The 19,140-nt window shown below is 36.0% G+C and overlaps 1 protein-coding gene across 8 annotated transcripts in view; it reads right to left on the minus strand.

The window, feature by feature from the left end:
• CCDC18 (coiled-coil domain containing 18) overlaps positions 1–19,140 on the minus strand; it is a 173,194-nt gene that overhangs the window by 125,989 nt on the left and 28,065 nt on the right. For all 8 annotated transcript variants that reach the window (XR_009493921.1, XM_059885079.1, XM_015464582.3 and 5 more), the window contains 5 exons: positions 15,508–15,604; positions 13,898–14,019; positions 12,183–12,474; positions 9,018–9,142; positions 5,152–5,309 (listed from right to left, as the gene is read on the minus strand). Coding sequence is in view for 7 of the 8 variants with exons in the window: in XM_059885079.1 (XP_059741062.1) it covers positions 5,152–5,309; positions 9,018–9,142; positions 12,183–12,474; positions 13,898–14,019; positions 15,508–15,604 (794 nt within the window). In the remaining variant the exon portion in view is untranslated. The remainder of the gene's footprint in view (positions 1–5,151; positions 5,310–9,017; positions 9,143–12,182; positions 12,475–13,897; positions 14,020–15,507; positions 15,605–19,140) is intronic.

Consider the following 19,140-nt stretch of genomic DNA (forward strand, 5'->3'; position numbering starts at 1 on the left):
AATGGAACAAAGTAGACAGCCCAGAAATAAATTCACACTTTATGTTCAATTAATCTATGGCAAAGAAGAGAGAATATACAATGGGAAAAAGACAGCCCCTCTAATAAATGGACAGAGATATGCAAAAGAATCTAAATGGGCTACTTTCTTAAACCACATACAACAATAAACTCACAATGGAGTAAAGACAAAGATAAGATCTGAAATCATAGTATTTCTACAAGAAAACACAGGCAGTAAGCTTTCTGACATTAGTCTTAGCAATATTTTTGGGGTCTAGTCTCCTCAGGCAAGGAAAACAAGAGCAATAATAAACAAGTAGGACTACATCAAACTAAAATGTTTTTGCACAATGAATGAAATTATCAACAAAATGAGACATCCTACTGTATAGGAGGAGATATTTGCAAATGATATAATTTGATAAGGGGTTAATAATCCAAAATATACAAAGAACTCACACAGCTCAGTATCACTAAAACAACCTGATTTTAAATACAGGCAGAGGACATGAATAGACATTTTTCCAAAGAACACATACAGATGCCAACAGGTACATGAAAAGATGCTCAACAATACTTATCATCAGGGAAACACAATCAAAACCACAATGAACTACCTCAAACCTATCAGAATGGGTATTATCAAAAACACAACAAATAACAACTGAATGTGGAACAACAAGAATGTGGAGAGAAATGCACTTTTAGTGCACTACTAGAGAGAGTATAAATTGGCAGACACTGTTGAAAACAGTATGGGGGTACCTTTTTTAATCTTTAAAACCACCATACGACCCAGTAATTACACTTTTGGGTATGCTTCTGAAGAAAATAAAATACTAGTTAGAAAATATATCTGTACTCCTATATTCATTGCAGCCTATTTTACAACAGCCCAGATATAGTAGCAACCTAAGTGTCCATCAATTGGTAAATGGATCAAGAAGGTGTATATACAGAATGTATTTATAAAATAGAATATTAGTCATAAAACAGAGTGAAATCCTGATTATTTGCAACAGCATGGATTGATATAGAGGGTATTATGATAAGTAAAATAAGCTAGACAGAGGAAAAACAAATATTGTATTATTTCATTCATATAAAATTTACATATGGAATCTAAAAAACAAAACAAATGAACAAACATAACAAAACAGAAACAGACTCATACATACAGAGAACCACCTGGTGGTTGCAGTTGGGAAGGGGGAAGGGGAAGAAGATAAGTGAAATAGGTAAGAGAGACTAAGAGGCACAAACTCGGTTACAAAACAAATGAATCATGGAGATAAAAGGTACAGTATGGACAATACAGTCAATAATATCCTAGTAACATTGTATGGCATCAAATGGTAACTAGACTTACCATGGTGATTTTGTAATGTCCAATCATTATGTTTTACAGCTTGAACTAACATAATGTTGTAGGTCAATTACATTTACTGTATTTACAATAAAGACAGAAAAAAAAAAAGGAAGGAAGAAAGAAGAAAGGGCCAATGTTCAAATTTTTAAAAGCAACAAATAAATAAATAAAATGAAGAGAGTCTTAAAAAGACTACTTAATAATCTATATATTCACATATAAGGAATTCAACTGATCTGCTATTACAGTAAGTCCCCTATATATAAATGAGTTCCATTCTGAGAGCACATCCATAAGTCCAACAAAGGCAGCTGTGATCAGCTATTTTTCACACAAATACTTAAAAAAAAAAAAAGTAAATAAACATTTTAAAACACAGTACAGTACTTTGGAAAGTACAGTGGTACAGTATAACAGCTGGTACCTGTTAGCAGTACCAGCTACATCACCACTGCTTTTATGCTTGCTTCTGGACACTCAGAAAACTAAGATCATGGCATCTGGTCCCATCATTTCATGGAAAATAGATGGGGAAACAGTGTCAGACTTTATTTTTTGGGGCTCCAAAATCACTGCAGATGGTGATCACAGCCATGAAATTAAAAGATGCTTACTGCTTGGAAGGAAAGTTATGACCAACCTAGATAGCATATTAGAAAGCAGAGACATTACTTTGCCAACAAAGGTCCGTCTAGTCAAGGCTATGATTTTTCCAGTGGTCATGTATGGATGTGAGAGTTGGACTGTGAAGAAAGCTGAGCACCGAAGAATTGATGCTTTTGAACTGTGGTGTTGGAGAAGACTCTTGAGAGTCCCTTGGACTGCAAGGAGATCCAACCAATCCATTCTAAAGATCAGTCTGGGTGTTCTTTGGAAGGAATAATGCTGAAGCTGAAACTCCAGTACTTTGGCCACCTCATGTGAAGAGTTGGCTCATTGGAAAAGACTGATGCTGGGAGGGATTGGGGGCAGGAGGAGAAGGGGACGACAGAGTTTGAGATGGTTGGATGGCATCACTGACTCAATGGACGTGAGTCTGAGTGAACTCCGGGAGTTGGTGATGGACAGGGAGCCCTGGCGTGCTGCAATTCATGGGGTAGCAAAGAGTCGGACATGACTGAGCGACTGAACTGAACTGTACTGAACTGGACATCTTGGGCTTGAAAGAAAGATACTGTACTCTACAATGTAAAGGACACAAAAGCACAGCCACTTGTAGAGGATGCACACATGTGACAATGTATGCCAGACATGTGAACTAATTTATGTGGTTGGACATGTGAATGCATGCTCGCATCTTTCAAAGTTTGCAGCTTGGAGGTTTGTATATAGGATACTTAATGGTATTACAAATACTTCAAGTTTTCTTCTATACAGTGGTTTCTTCATGTTAATTACTGGTTAAGAACCAAGTATGTTAAAAATAAAAGCTGGTCCTAATGTACAATACAATGACAATAGGTTATACTGTTGTATATTAGAAAGTTGTTAACAGAGTAGATCTTAAGACATTCTCCTTTTTATTTTTTGGTATATTTACAAGATGATGTATGTTAACCAATTTACTGTGATCATTTCATAATATATGTAAATTAAGTCATTATGCTATACACAGTAGGAGAAGGCAATGGCACCCCATTCCGGTAGTCTTGCCTGGAAAAAAAATCCCATGGATGGAGGAGCCTGGTAGGCTGCAGTCCATGGGGTCGCTAAGAGTTGGACACGACTGAACGACTTCACTTTCACTTTTCACTTTCATGCATTGGAGAAGGAAATGCCAACCTACTCCAGCGTTCTTGCCTGGAGAATCCCAGGGACGGGGGAGCCTGGTGGGCTTCCATCTATGGGGTCGCACATAGTCGGACATGACTGAAGTGACTTAGCAGCAGTAGCAGCAGCAGCTATACACAGTGCTATATGTCAACTATATCTCAAAAGAACTGCAAAAAAAATTTCACCCAATAATTACAGAATACAGAATTTTTTCAAGTGAATCAGGAATATTCATCAAGAGAGATCATACGCTGGCCAATAAACTGAGCTTCAAAAAACATTTAAAAAATTTAAATCAGGTTCTTTCATGAATTCATTTGTTTAATGAAAACAACCTAATGTCCACCACTAATAACAGAGATATCTGGAAAATGACTAAATATTTGGAAATAAACACACATAGAAGATATTATAAGACATAATAAAATGTAAGATATTATAAGACATGAATAAAATGTAAACTGAATAAAATGTAAACATTACCTAAAAGTAAGTTATACAGCTAATTTTAATTAGCTGAAGATACAGCTGAAGTAGTGCCTAAAAGTAAGATTATACCCTTAAATACTTTTGAAAAGGAAAATTTTAAGTCAATAATCTAAGCTTTCACTTTAAGAAAATTTTGAAAAGAAGAGAACATTAAGCCCAAAGTAACTGGGAAGGAATATATGGAACCTGAAGGAAATATTATACAGCAGTCCTCTTTTATCCTCAGTTTCACATTCTGAGGTTTCAGTTACCTGCTGTTAAGTAAGGCTTGGCTATAATACATGGAAAATTCCAGAAATAAACAATTCCTAAGTTTTAAACTGTGTGGTATTCTGAGAGGTGTGATAACGTCTTACACTGTCCCTTGTCATCCAGCTCCAAATTGCCAAAGACGTATATAATAATCCCTTTATCCTGGTATTGTGCCTTTTAGACACTTAGTGGTCAACTAGGTTATCAAATCAACTGTTGCAGTATCATGGCGCATATGTTCAAGTAATACTTATTTTACTTAATAATGGTCCTGAAGTCCAAGAGTAGTAATGCTAGAAATCCAAATATTCCAAAAAGAAGCTGTAATATGCTTCAGTGAAAAGGTGAAAGTTCTAGATTTAATAAGGAAAGAAAAAAGTTATATGCTGAGGGTGCTAAGATCTATAGTAAGAATCTTCTGTCCACGAAATTGTGAAAAAGAAATTTGTGCTAATTTTGCTATCATAGGTCAAACTGCAAAAGTTACAGCCACAACGTGTGAAGATGAAAAAGCCATTTAAAAGTGTATAATAGGAGGGAGGAGGGTTCAGGATGGGGAACACAGGTATACCTGTGGTGGATTCATTTCGATATTTGGCAAAACTAATACAATATTGTAAAGTTTAAAAATAAAATAAAAAAGAAAAAAAGAAAAAAAAAGTGTACAATAGAGGGAAAGACAGAGAGACCACATTCCTATAACTTTTATTATAGTACACTGTTATAATTATTCTATTTTATTGTTAGTTATTGTTGTTAACCTCTTACTGTACCTAATTGACAAACTAAACTTTATCATTTGTATGTACAGGAAAAAACTTCGTAGTATATAGGGGTCAGTACCATCTGTAGTTTCAGGCATTCACTGGAGGTCTTAGAACATATCCTGGAAGGATAGGCAGGGACTACTGTATGTCTTAACTGTGTGATGGTAACAAGGGTATATACATATGAAAAAACAAACCTTTGACAAAATGTACTGAATTTCATATTTTAGATGGATGCATCATAAAATGTAAGGAAATCTTACTTTAAAAAAGTGTATTTTTAAAGAATGATGCAACATTTAATAATTTTGAAACAATTTTTTACTGTCTTATCAACACTAAGTAGTACTAACAGATTATCAGGTATGTTTGATAATAGAAACCAACAGACCCCACATGCAAAAACAACAAAAAGTACACATGACACTGTGATCCAGCCATTAAAAAAAAACCATCATAAAGAACTCTAATTATAATTTATTAAAAGAATTGAACATACCTACTTGATTACCTAGTTTTACAGGTTCTATTTCTAAACTGTTTAATTTGCGACCTTCTTGGTAGTCATTACAAGCAGTAAGATTGTGAGATAACTGATTTGCAGTCAGGTTTGCCTGAAGCTTCTGAATTTCTGCCTCTTTTATTGCAAGTTTAATCCTGGCACAAAAGAAAATGAACCAAAAAGCATTAGAAAGATTCTGTAAAAATATCACATCCCATTTTTCCCTTTCAAATTAAAAAAATTTTAATTAAAACTCTGATATTAGTCAACTATTGGCCAGGATACAGAAAATCTTACAAACCACTGAATACATTGTAAACAGGTTCAGTTACTTCAGAAACTGGATAGTACCCACCCTGCTGCTGCTGCTGCTGCTAAGTCGCTTCAGTTGTGTCCGACTCTGTGCAACCCCATAGACAGCAGCCCACCAGGCTCCGCCATCCCTGGGATTCTCCCGGCAAGTACCCACCCTACAACCCAGCAATTCTACTTTTAGAAACATCTGCTAGGGAAACTCTCACATATTATACAGGAAACATGTATATATACCTCACAGCATTATTTTTAACAGACGAAAACTATACATACAGTAAGTCTCCCTCAAGTTGCCAACTTACAAAGATGCGAATGTGCATTCTCATGTCCAATCACAAGTTAGTTGACATGTCTAGTGCACTGTCGTGTGTGTGCATCCTCTTACAAGGGGTTGTGCTTTTGTATCCTTTACTGTATAGTACTGAATAGAGTATGGTAGTACATTATCTTTATTTCAAGCTCAGGATGTCCAGAAACAAGTGTAAAAGCAGTGGTGATATCGGTGTTAAGAAGCTCCAAGTGATGATGTTGGAAACAAAAGTGAAAATAATTTAAAGTGGAGTCAAAAAGATGGGAGACATCGCTAGTTCTTGTAACATGAATCGCTCAACCACTGGCACAATTCCAAAGAAAATGGACAGTTATGGAACGGAAGTCCACTGTGCTGATGATGTCGACAATAATATGAAAGAAGCATGGAAAAGTGATGGAAGAGATAGAAAGACTTCTTGGTGTGTGGAGGCCAAGATAAGCATCAGTGTCAAGGCCTGCTCAGTTTAATGCTGATTCAAGAAAAAGCTAAAAGCCTTTATAAAGACTTTAACACAGCAAAAAAAGTGAAAGTGAAGTCACTAAGTTGTGTCTGACTCTTGCTACCCCATGGGCTGTAGCCTACCAGGCTCCTCCATCCATGAGATTTTCCAGGCAAGAGTACTGGAGTGGGTTGCCATTTCCTTCTCCAGAGGATCTTTCTGACCCAGGGATCAAACCCAGGTTTCCCACATTGTAGGCAGACGCTTTACCATCTGAGCCACTATTGGGCACATCTTTAAAAGCCAGTCATGGCTGGCTTCACCAATTCAAGGCTAGAGCCAATTTTCACAAGGTAAAAGTAAGTGGTGAGGCAGTGAATGCAGATATGGTAGCTACCCAGGAATTTCCTGAAACGCTTCTGAGAAATTATTGATGAAGGCATGTATTTACCCAAGATGGTTTTTAATGTGGATGAGACAAGACTGTACTGGAAGAGAATGCCAAACCGAAGTTACGTCAGTGAGGAGGAAATGTTGATGGCAAACTATAAAAGCAGCAAAGGATAAGATAACTACTATTTAGGGGTAACACTTTTAGCGATATGAAGCTGAAGTCTCTCAGTTCATTATTCATAGAACTCAAGAGCCCTTAAAAACATAGCCAAGGGTTCTCTTCCTGTTCTGTGGAAGACTAACCCTAAAGCCTGGGTTATACACACTGTTTTCCAGGATGGTTTTGCTTGAAGAAGGATGTCCATTCAATATTCTTTTGCTGCTTAACAATGCTCCAGGCCATTCCCCATTCATGGGCAGCTATCATCCTAACATCAAAGTAGTGCATCTGCCAACAAACACTACATTGCTCATCCAACCTAAGGACCAGGGAGTTATAGAGACTTTCAAGAAATATTATTTATGTCAGACTTTTTTCATCAAACAGTAAAGGTGAATGACAAATCAGGAACAACCTTGCTCCAATTTTGGAAGGACTGTAACATAAAAAACAGTGACTATAGGTCATAAGGGTTTCCCTGAAGGCTCAGATAGTAGAGAATCTGCCTGCACTATGGGAGACCTGGGTTTGATCCCTGGGTTGGGACGATCCCCTGGAGAAGGGAATGGGTACCCGCTTCAGTATTCTTGTTTGGAGAATTCCATGGACAGAGGAGCCTGGCGGGCTATAGTTCATGGGGCTGCAAAGAATTGAACACGATTGAGTGACTAACACTGGGAGTCATTGGATAGGCCATAAAAAGCAATGACTTTGCTTGGTGTGACTTAATGGCTGTTATTATGAATGGGGGTTGGAAGAACCTTTGCCCACAGTTTGTTCACAATTTTTGTGGATTTGAGAAGGTGGATGAGGAGTCCAAAGAGGTCTTCAGCAACTTAATGACCTCAGCAAGAACCTACAGCTATATCTACAAGAGGACAACTTCACTGAAGACCTGATGGAATTGGAGGCTCAGAGAAAGTACAACGAGATACAAGGGGAAGAAGAAGTAACTGAAGAACTAAAGAGATTCACGATGCAGGAAATGGCAAGGGAATTTTATTTGGGGAGGCACTGTTAGTTTTTAAGGCACAGGACCCAAATGTAGAACAGTACATGAAGATGGCAGCAGCTGTTCAGAATGCAATCCAGTGCTACTGTGTCATTTATGATGAGAAAAAAAGAGTTACTACCCAGATATCACTGAAACATTTTTTTCAAGAGGTAGAACTGAATCCAGCAAGGAACAAGAACCTGTGCCATCAATGTCAGACGTGAGTGAAATTGCAGCTTGCCTTCCATCTTCTATTGCTGATGATCTTTCAACTCTACCATCTCCCACCTCTCCCTCCTTCAGTTAGTGACTCATCTTGCCTGTTCACTTGATACCGACCTCTGTATGCCAACTATTGTACTGTGCTACTGTACTTTTCAAGTTACTGTACTGTAAGATTAAATTTTTTTCTTTTTTGTGTTTGTTTTTTTATGTATTATTTGTGTGAAAAGTATTATAAACCTATTATAGTTTATATATATATAAAATATATATATTATATAACAGATTGTATTAGTTGGGTACCTAGGTTAACTTTGTTGGACTTAAGAACACACTCTTGGAATGGAACTTGACTGTATGTAGGAGACTTACTGTAAGGTAACTATATAAATAAAGGAACAGATACATTGTGATGAAGTTATAAGATAGACTCTTACACTTCTATTAAAACTAGACTAACAATACTAATCCATCCATTGAACAATCATTCCACCTACCTACCTCAACATGGAAGAATTTTAAAATGATGCTAAGTGAAAAAGCAAAATTACAAACAATATAAAAACAGCATATTTATGCATATGAGTGTAAACATGCACAAATGAACTGAAGAGTAGATACCCAACTCATGATAGCAGATAATTAGGAGGAGAATGGGTCTAGTGTTAAGGATTAAGGGAATTATCCATCCTGTAATGTTTTACTTTTCATTTAAAGAAACAGATTTGAAAAAAAGTATCAAAAAATGTTAAGAAGAATCAACCTTCATCGTGGAAATACCAGTTCAGTTCAGTTCAGTTCAGTCTAACAGTCCTGTCCGACTCTTTGCGACCCCATGGACTACAGCATGTCAGGCTTCCCTGTCTACCACCAATTCCCAGGCTTGCTCAAACTCATGTGGAAATATAGATATTTGTTAAAACATTCTCTAGCTTTCTCTGCATATTTTTCAATTTAATCAAAGATCTTAATTCCAATTTTTTAAAAACATTGTATTTGCTACAACTTCAGGATCTGAAAACCATACCTCAATTCCGAAATCACCATTTTATTTGTCTCACAGCAGCCAATGTAACTGTCTTGCTTATTTGACAAACTGCTCATCTGGTGCTTAGAAAGAGGTGATTTAAAACCAAATATTTCTCTTTTTAACTGCAAGTTTAAAAACAAAGATATATAAACTTATAATACCTATGACATAATCATTTTTTATGCAGAACTTCAAGTCTGAAAAATTTCATGCACAGAAATAACCTAACAGTCATCAATAGAATATATAAATTTATTACACATTATAAAATATTAATGGGAAAACTATAATAGTTAAATCTCCATTATATAAATCATTATGGAGATATTTCATAACATGGAATGAAAAGCAAGAGAGGCATATATAGAATTTTCAAAAATGCACTAAACTCTATTTTTTTTCCTGGATATATCTATATGGGGCAATATTTAAAATATGGACAAGAAGAATACATATGAATTTCAGAACAGTGGCTACCTCTGGGGAGAGAAGTGAATCGGGATTAACAAAATATATAATGAGGTTTTATCTCCCTAAAAGATTTTATTCTGCAGTAGATACCAAAACATTTCCCAGATTTAGCAAATGTACTATATTGATCTCTGTATGTATGCTGTATGTTCTGAATAGAGAATTTTGAAAATTAGTTATTAAAAGGGCAAGGTAAGCACTTAATGACTACTACCTTCAAACTATAACCAAATCACACTTTTTAGGAATAGAAAAATTTTTCTAAATTCACATTTCCAAACCATGTTATATAGTATATCAAGCATGTATTACCACTTGACTCTCAGAACCACATATCAGGTAATTCTTCATATTAAGTCAAATGAAAGCATCAATTTAAAATGAATGCTACTGTATTTTATTATTACCAAATTTTACAAGTAATCAGTACAATTAAAAATTTAAGCAAATAATCAGCATCCTAGGAAAGTAGATATTTCAGGGGGATGGAAACCAAGAATTCTATGTTCTGGTTTTAATTCTGCCACTCACTAACAGGATAAATTATTTATTTCCTTGGGTACATTTCTTTACCAATAAAATGATGGTATTGAATTGAATGATTACTAAGGCATCTTTCAGCATCCTAAATCCATGACAGTTTAAAACTGATAAAAATGTACCATCCATTCATATGTAAAACCAACCATGACACATTTATCTATACCTTTTCTTCTGATCTCACCTTTATTTTACACCTATCAATAACAAATTTCTGATACAAGTATACTTTTCTTCCTAACCTCATTTATAAATATGGTCATATCTATAACTCAGAGAAAAGGTGGCCACATGCTACCATAAAAACAATTCTAAAAGGTATATGAAAAGCTGTTCAACAGTCAACACGGAAATGAAAATTAAAACCACAATGTGATATCAATTAATACTCATTAATATGGCTGTAATCAAAGACAGACAAGAATAAATGTTGGCTATCACTTCACGGGAAATAGATGGGGAAAGAGTGGAAACAGTGTCAGTCTTTATTTTTGGGGGCTCCAAAGTCACTGCAGATGGTGACTGCAGCCATGAAATTAAAAGACGCTTACTGCTTGGAAGGAAAGTTATGACCAACCTAGATAGCACATTCAAAAGCAGAGATATTACTTTGCCAACAAAGGTCTGTCTAGTCAAGGCTATGGTTTTTCCAGTGGTCATGTATGGATGTGAGAGTTGGACTATGAAGAAAGCTGAGCACCGAAGAATTGATGCTTTTGAACTGTGGTGTTGGAGAAGACTCTTGAGAGTCCCATTGACTGCAAGGAGATCCAACCAGTCCATCCTAAAGGAGATCAGTCCTGGGTATTCACTGGAAGGACTGATGCTAAAGCTGAAACTCCAGTACTTTGGCGACCTCATGCGAAGAGTTGACTCATTGGAAAAGACCCTGATGCTGGGAGGGATTGGGGGCAGGAGGAGAAGGGGACGACAGAGGATGAGATGGCTGGATGGCATCACCCACTTGATGCACGATTTTGGGTGAACTCCGGGAGTTGGTGATGGACAGGGAGGCCTGGTGTGCTGAGATTCATGGGGTCACAAAGAGTCGGACAGGACTGAGCGACTGAACTGAACTGAACTGAAGATGCAGAAAAACAGAAATCCTCATATATTGCTGGTGAGAATTAAAGTGGTGCAGCCACTTTGGAAAACAATTTGGCATAAATTTACCACATGACTCAGCAAATCTACTTCTAGGTATCTACTCAAGAGAAATCTGTGGATGGAGACTTGTAAGCAAATGCTCAAAACAGCATCATTTATAACAGTCCAAAAGTGGAAAAAACCCAAACGTCCTCCTATTGGTGAATGAATAAATGTGGCAGATCCATACAAAGGAATAGTATTAAACAACAGAAAGAAATGAAATACTGATACATATCACAATGAAAGATCCTCAAAAACATTAAGAATGCAAAAGACCACATATTATATAATTCAGTTATATGAAATGTCCAGAAAAGACAAATCTCTAGAGGCAGAAGAGTGGATCCCCTCGGAGTGGGGATGGGTTGTTGTTCAGATGCTAAGCTGTACCCGACCCCATGTCTGTGCAACCCCATGGACTGTGTCCATCAGGCTCCTCTGTCCATGGGATTTTTCAGGCAAGAATACTGGAGTGGGTTGCTATTTCCTTCTCCAGGGTATGACCTCCTGGAGTTTGCTCAAACTTTTGTCCATTGAGTCAATGATGCCATCCAATCATCTCATCCTCTGTGTCCCCTTTCTCCTCCTGCCTTCAATCTTTCACAGCATCACAGTACTGAGACTAATTATAAATGGGCACAAGGGGCCTTTGGGGGATAGAAATATATGAAAACGGGATTGTGATGATTATTTCCATACTTATAGATTTACCTAAAATCATTGAATAGTATACTTAAAATAGGTGAATATTGTGGTATATAAAAGTTCCTTTAATAAAACTGTTTTTAAAAATTTGATGGCATTCTTATACATGGCATAAGAGAGATTGAGACAGGGTAGAACAGTAGAAAGGTAAGTTCAGAAAAGAAAAAAGGATGAGATAGAAAGAACTGATGACTGAAAGCAGGTATATAAGGAAAACAATGGAAGGTAATAAAGCAACAACAAAATCATGATCTCTTATAAAGCACTTAGGTAAAATTTTCCTTGTCACATACTTACAGGCAACTGGGACATAATTTTTTCCAAACTTCTCAGTTCTACCCTCGAACTTTCTATTTCCTGCTGACACAAATCCAGTCTCTCATTCTGTGTTGCAATACGAACTTTTAATTCTCGGTTTTCATTCATTAGAGAAAATTTTTCTCTAAGTATTTCATCTTTGTCCTCTAAGTCACTCTCTAGCTTCAGAATACTTTGTCTAGATTCAGTTAGTTGTGCCATGACTTCTGAATTTTTCACTGCCATGATCCTTAATTTTTCTTTCCCATTATTATTTTCTTCTTTTAACTGCCTATGAAGAAAAAAGCATAAAAATGAAAATTAAACATTCACTTTCAATAATCATGTTAATCAATCTCACTTTTATGATATTTTAAAGCTTAATCCTGAAACCTACTCACATTTACTGAGTGCCTATCTTCTGCATGTTAGGCACTCACAACTTTATGTGGCTGGTACTATTGTTACTCCCTGATTAAAGATAAGGAAAATGAGGCAAAGAAAAATGAAACTTGCCCAGTGTTTCACAGTAATTGGACAGAATAACTCCACTATTTTGGAGGCATTTCAGCTCCCTTTTAAAAAGTGTATGACAGGAGAGTAACTCTTAAGTCCTAACACGATATTTTGCAGCATCAAGTTTTAGAAAGTATAAGGAAAAATCATGAACTCTAAAAGGTAAAATCTAATTAACTATTAATAAGATTATTATCAGCATTATTTTTTAATATATATAAACACGTCAAACATTAGAACAACCTAATTTTAGAACTGTAACTGAATTTCATCAGTTCCCTTTTTCACATTTTTTACATCTTGAAATTACAATGTTAAACTAGGTGATTTCTCCTAATCTGAAGAATATATATTCTACTAACTAGCTGATGTGGCCACATTACAAGGACATTCAGTTCAGTTCAGTCGCTCAGTTGTGTCCAACTCTTTGTGACCCCATGAATCAGCACGCCAAGCCTCCCTGTCCACCACCAACTCCCGGAGTTCACTCAAACTTATCTCCATAGGGTTGGTGATGCCATCCAGCCATCTCATCCTCTGTCGTCCCCTTCTCCTCCTGCCCCCAATCCCTCCCAGCATCAGAGTCTTTTCCAATGAGTCAACTCTTCGCATGAGGTCGCCAAAGTATCGGAGTTTCAGCTTTAGCATCAGTCCTTCCAATGAATACCCAGGACTGGTCTCCTTTAGGATGGACTGGTTGGATCTCCTTGCAGTCAATGGGACTCTCAAGAGTCTTCTCCAACACCACAGTTCAAAAGTATCAATTCTTTAGCACTCAGCTTTCTTCACAGTCCAACTCTCACATCCATACATGACCACTGGAAAAACCATAACCTTGACTAGACAGACCTTTGTTGGCAAAGTAATGTCTCTGCTTTCTAATATGCTATCTAGGTTGGTCATAACTTTCCTTCCAAAGACATTAGGTCTCTGTTAATTTTTTCTATATGTATGCAAGACAAAATGTTGATCATACTACTCTATTTAAGTATGTTAACATCAACACACGTTTTATTCATTGATAACCTGAACCTTATAAGTAGAAAACAATCTTAGTTATGAATGCCTATCTTTCTAGATAATTTAAAGCCATAATTACAGAATACAAAATATTCTATTTTCAAATGTTTCAGGTTTTACTCTGCTGCTACTTCTACTTCCACACAAAAAAATCTTTTTTCTATAATAGGATACTGTACCTTAATTTCTCTTTTAGAATTTCAAGTTCATTTTTATACAGACCACACTTTTCCTGTAGCCTTTTATTTTCTTTTTCACAATTAATTAGATTTTTCTCTAATATTTCTTCTTCAGCTTGAACCTAAAACAATAATCTGTTTTAAGTCAACATACTAATGTGGTCATAAGTTTTAGCCATTTCAAATGCGTGATTTCAGAAAAAAACAGGAGAATGGAGTAAGTACTCCACAAGTTTAAGTCCCCAGCCTTGTAGTGAAAGGAAGAAAGTGAACTTCTAGCAATAAAGAACAGAGAGGGGGAATATTAACACCTATCCATAAATAGTTAACAACTTCAAGAGAGGGACAATAGCACTATTACCTATAAGCAGAATTGTTCTGGTCTTACCTGGACAAGGAAAGCAACTTGACAAGGCAAGCTACATTGTTACTAAAAGCTAATGTTACTAACTTTAGTAACATTAAGTTACAAAAGGCAAATGTTGCAGAGAAGCAATTTTTGAAATTTTAGCCGCAGAATACTCCCAATGGAATCACAGCCCCAAACTTAAAAGATATAAAAAGTCAAGCAGCCAGATTTGAGGAGTGAGAGTAGAGGACTGGACAGATTAGCCCCAATTCCTTTGTTAGATTCTAGGGCTATGCTGAGCAGTTGTGAAATCAACCATCCTGAGGAGACATGTGAAAAAACTCATCTCTTCCATTTTCCTCTCTTTGGTCCTCCCTCTCGAGGAGGATATTCTTCATACTAAGGATTCTACCTCCCCTTCCAGATTACCTTATTAAAAATTCCCTGGCAGTTCTGTGGTTAGGAGTCCATGATATCTCTGCCAAGAGGCCTGGGTTCAACCCCTGGTCGGGGAACTGAGATCCCACAAGCCATGTGGTGTGGCCAAAAAAAAAAAATCCTTTCTACGGTATTTCTTTCCCAAAGGGACCTTTTCCAAGGCTTTCAAAACAGTGATCTTATTAATTCACACTTAAAACTTCAGAATCTAATGGAATCTTAATTCTTTTAATTGTTAATATTTCTTCCCTTTCTACCTTTCTTTGAACAGAATTTATAAATATTAGTTAAGGATATAAAGAATTTTTCTGAATGTCCAACATGGGCTCCCTCCAAACAGGTTTATTGTCATGTGGTATTACTTGAATATATTCAATGAACATAATTAAACCCTATATTACTATGTAGAACCTGTTCAAGGAACCTTCCTCTGAGACAGAAGTGGAGCCCCTCTCAGGGTGTTATACCTAGAGAGACCAATTAAAGGCTACATAATCTACTCTGCCTTCATTTTCACTGAGGTAATGGGAACAAATTTCCTGCTTTTACTTCTATAGCTCCAAACTATTCACTCATCTTTCTCTATATTTTGTTTGTTCTCTTATCTCCATTCTTTTCCTTCTTTGGATAAGAAAGTTAATGCTCATTATAAGACTGTAAATATTATATTAACTAATCATTATACATTCTTTATTTCAATTATTATGAGTGAGATCATAAAAATTACTCCTTGCTTTAACTATAAATAAAGATATTCTATGTCTATCTTTATTTTCAGAATACGGACAATACAAAACACTGAATTTGCACAATTGCCTCTTACCTTTTCCAGTTTTTCAGCCACTTTTTCTTTATAATGTTGGAAAGCTTTACTTAGCTCTTCAGCATTATATAGTGCTTCATTCCTTTGTCGTTCAGCTCTAAAATTAAAAAACGGATAATTAATAAAAGTAAAGAATGCTCTGTACTTGTGTACTTAAGTTCCAAAGTAACCTGTATTTAATTATAAGGAATAATTAGAGAGAAGCAGATTTCTCTGTTAAAAAAAATGAGTATAAGACTTAAAATGAAAAATGAAGATTAGACTACAATAATTTCATCAATATAAGATATCTACATGAAAAACAAAACAGAACATAAAATACTTATAAACTTTGAAACATTTTTATGTGTTGGCAATTTTTTTTCCTATCTGGAAAAGAGAGATTAGGAAGTAGCCTGAGGCTGTATGATAGATCTCAAAATTCAGGTATTACAGAAACAGTCCATGGTCTAGTATATTAAAAATACTCAGTAAATCTTGTAATCTTTGCAAAGGCCAAGTAATTTTTAAAAATGTATTTCAAATGACAGTAACTTCTACTGATATAAGATACAAAATCTTAACAACAAAATCCAACCACCGACAACCACGTTGTCTCACCTCTCAGTTGATTCTGACCTTTCCTCATATCTCTCACACTGAACTGAGACTACTGGGCTGGCATTTGGTCAATTTCACACCCATATCTAAAATTTTTTCTATATTCAAACCTATTTTTAATCCCATTATTTTAAAGTTAGCAACTCTTCTCTTATCCAAAGTGAATTCCTTTGTCTATACTCTAGATCTTAGTTCCTCCCTTTCAGGAACTTTTATTTTTATATTTTCAGAGTCTTCTCTATGGGCTTACAAATTCGAGTTAAAGTATCTCACAGGACTTTCCCGATAGCCCAATGGTTAAGATTCTGTGTTTCCAATGCCAGAGGGCACGAGTTTGATCTCTTGTTGGAGGAACTAAGATCCCACATGCCACATGGCATGGCCAAAAAAATATTTTAAAAGATAAAATGTGTTTTCTAAAAGAGAGAGAAAAAATAAAGTATCTCTTACTTCCTGAATATAAGAGGTTCTTAAATTTGGAGAGCAACTGCAGATTATCTGAGCTATCTACTTAGATCAAAGTTTCAGATTTAAAAAAAAGGGGGCATTTATTTGAAAATCTAAGAGAATATATTCTATTCCTTCATTGATATAGCTAGAATTCAGAGAGCAAAGGATACCTGCAGCATTTCTCAAACAAAAACCTTCACAGATATGTGCTTTCCTCTGTCATCTTTCAAGCCAAACTTATCCACTTTATACTTAACTACTCTTCCTTACCAACAATTTCTTTAAAAAGGGTTTAACATTTTCAGCCACACAGAAAAGAATGGATAAATAAACCCATGTATTCTCAACCCAACTTTTATGAATCTTAAACTCTTCACTGTATTTAATGTAGCCTTTATCTTAAGCAAAGAAAATATCACAGACATTAGAGTTGACAATCCTGTGTATTCCCCTCCAAATCCCATTACCCTGACTTCTACCACAGAGGTAACACTAGTCTAACTTTTTATTATTATACATTTTGTATATTCATAGGTTAACCAAAAAAACCACAAACAATACATCACAGCTTATCTATTTGAAGAGGCACACTGTTTTCACATTTTTAACACCTCTTAAACTGGTAGGTTATTTTAATTCTGATGGCATACCATAGTTTCATGGTGGTATTTTTTAATGATTACTAAAATAACCGACTCAATGGACATGAGTTTGGGTGAACTCCGGGAGTTGGAGATGGACAGGGAGGCCTGGCGTGCTGCAATTCATGGGGTCACAAAGAGTCGGACGCAACTGAGCGACTGAACTGAACTGAAAATAACGGTACACCTTAAAATCTGTGTAATCTTACATTCAATGAAGGACTGTACTTTCTTTTCCATGTTTCTTTTAAATTTATTTTTATCTGGAGGATAATTGTTTTATAATATTGTGTTGGTTTCTGCCATACACCAACCTGAATCAGCCATAGGTATACATATGTCCCTTCCCTCCAGAATCTCCCTCCCACCTGCCACCCCATCCCTTCTAGGCTTTTTTCCATGTTTTTAATACTTCATATGAATGGTACCACAATGTATATATACATCCTTCTATAGACTACTTTTATTAATTATCATTAAGATCTGTGTATGTTCACCCCTGTGACTATAGTTCATTTTTAAATAAATCTACTATATACTATTGTGTGGTATAAAAATAGTATAATTTGTTCATCCATTTTTTTAGTTGCTAGGCACTAAGGTTGTTTCCAGTTAATACAGTATTGCAATGAACATCTGTGGTGCGTAGCTCCTTGGCAATAGGTATGAGAGTTTGTTGAAACCTAAGCACACTGGAGGCCCACGTGTGTGATAAGTCAGTTCAGTTGTGTCCGATTCTTTGCACCCTATGGACTGTAGCCTGTCAGGCTCCTCTGTCTGCAATTACTCAGCCTGTGCACCTACAGACTGTGCACCTAGAGCCTGTGTGTAGAAACAAGAGAAGGCACCACAATGAGTAGCCTACACACTGCGACTAGAATAGCCCCCACCCTGTTCTCCGCAAACTACAGACAGTTGCCTTGCAGCAACGAAGATCCAGCACAACCAAAAATATAAATAATTTTTTAAACCTTCTTAGTATTAAAAGAAAAAAAAGTAGGTGCCCAAAATCAGAAAATGAGAGGTTCAGTAACTTGCCCAAGATCTCACAGATTACTTGAAACGTAACTTGTTTCCATAATCTTTCTAAATAACCACTTTACACTACTATATCTGGCATGGTATTCAATTCCCTGGGGCCTAGAGTCAGTTACTTGGGTTCAAATTCTCCCTCTACCACTTTCTAATGGGGTGACTTTAACTTCTAATTCAGTTTCCTCATCTATTTATGCAGAGTATTATCAATCTCATATGACAGTATGAGAAATAAGTAAGTTACACACCAGAAGCACTTAGAAGCATTTATACACAATAAATGTTCAGTAAGTTACTGTAGTTACTATCAAATTTAAAACTTTTGCCAATCAATTAAATAACAGTGTGAAATGACTGTAGCTTTATAAACTTACTATAATTTTAATTAACATTTTTGATGACAGTAAGGTTAAGCAACTTTCATGTTTCATTAGCCATTTGAACTTCCTATCCTTTATCTCTTCAGAATCTTTGTCTTTTATTACTGTATATCCCCTACCCCATGCCATCCCTCTTGCCTCCTGAGAAACCTGTATGCGAGTCAAGAAGCAACAGTTAGAACCTTACATGGAACAATTGACCAGTTTAAAATTGGGAAAGGAGTATTAAAAGGCTGTATATTGTCATCCTGCTTATTAAACATATGCAGAATATATCATGCAAAATGCTGGGCTAGATGAGTTACAAGCTGGAGTCAAGACTGCTGAGACTATCAATAACCTTAGATATGCAGATGACACCACCCTTATGCAGAAAGCAAAGAGGAACTAAAGAGCTTCTTGATGAGGGTGAAAGAGAAGAGTGAAAAAGCTGGCTTAAGACTCAACATTTAAAAAAAACTAAGATCATGGCACCTGGCTCAATCACTTCATGGAAAATAGAAGGGGAAATAGTAGAAGCAGTGGCA

The sequence above is a fragment of the Bos taurus genome, chromosome 3 (assembly GCF_002263795.3).
Source record: "Bos taurus isolate L1 Dominette 01449 registration number 42190680 breed Hereford chromosome 3, ARS-UCD2.0, whole genome shotgun sequence".
Taxonomy (NCBI): domain Eukaryota; kingdom Metazoa; phylum Chordata; class Mammalia; order Artiodactyla; family Bovidae; genus Bos; species Bos taurus.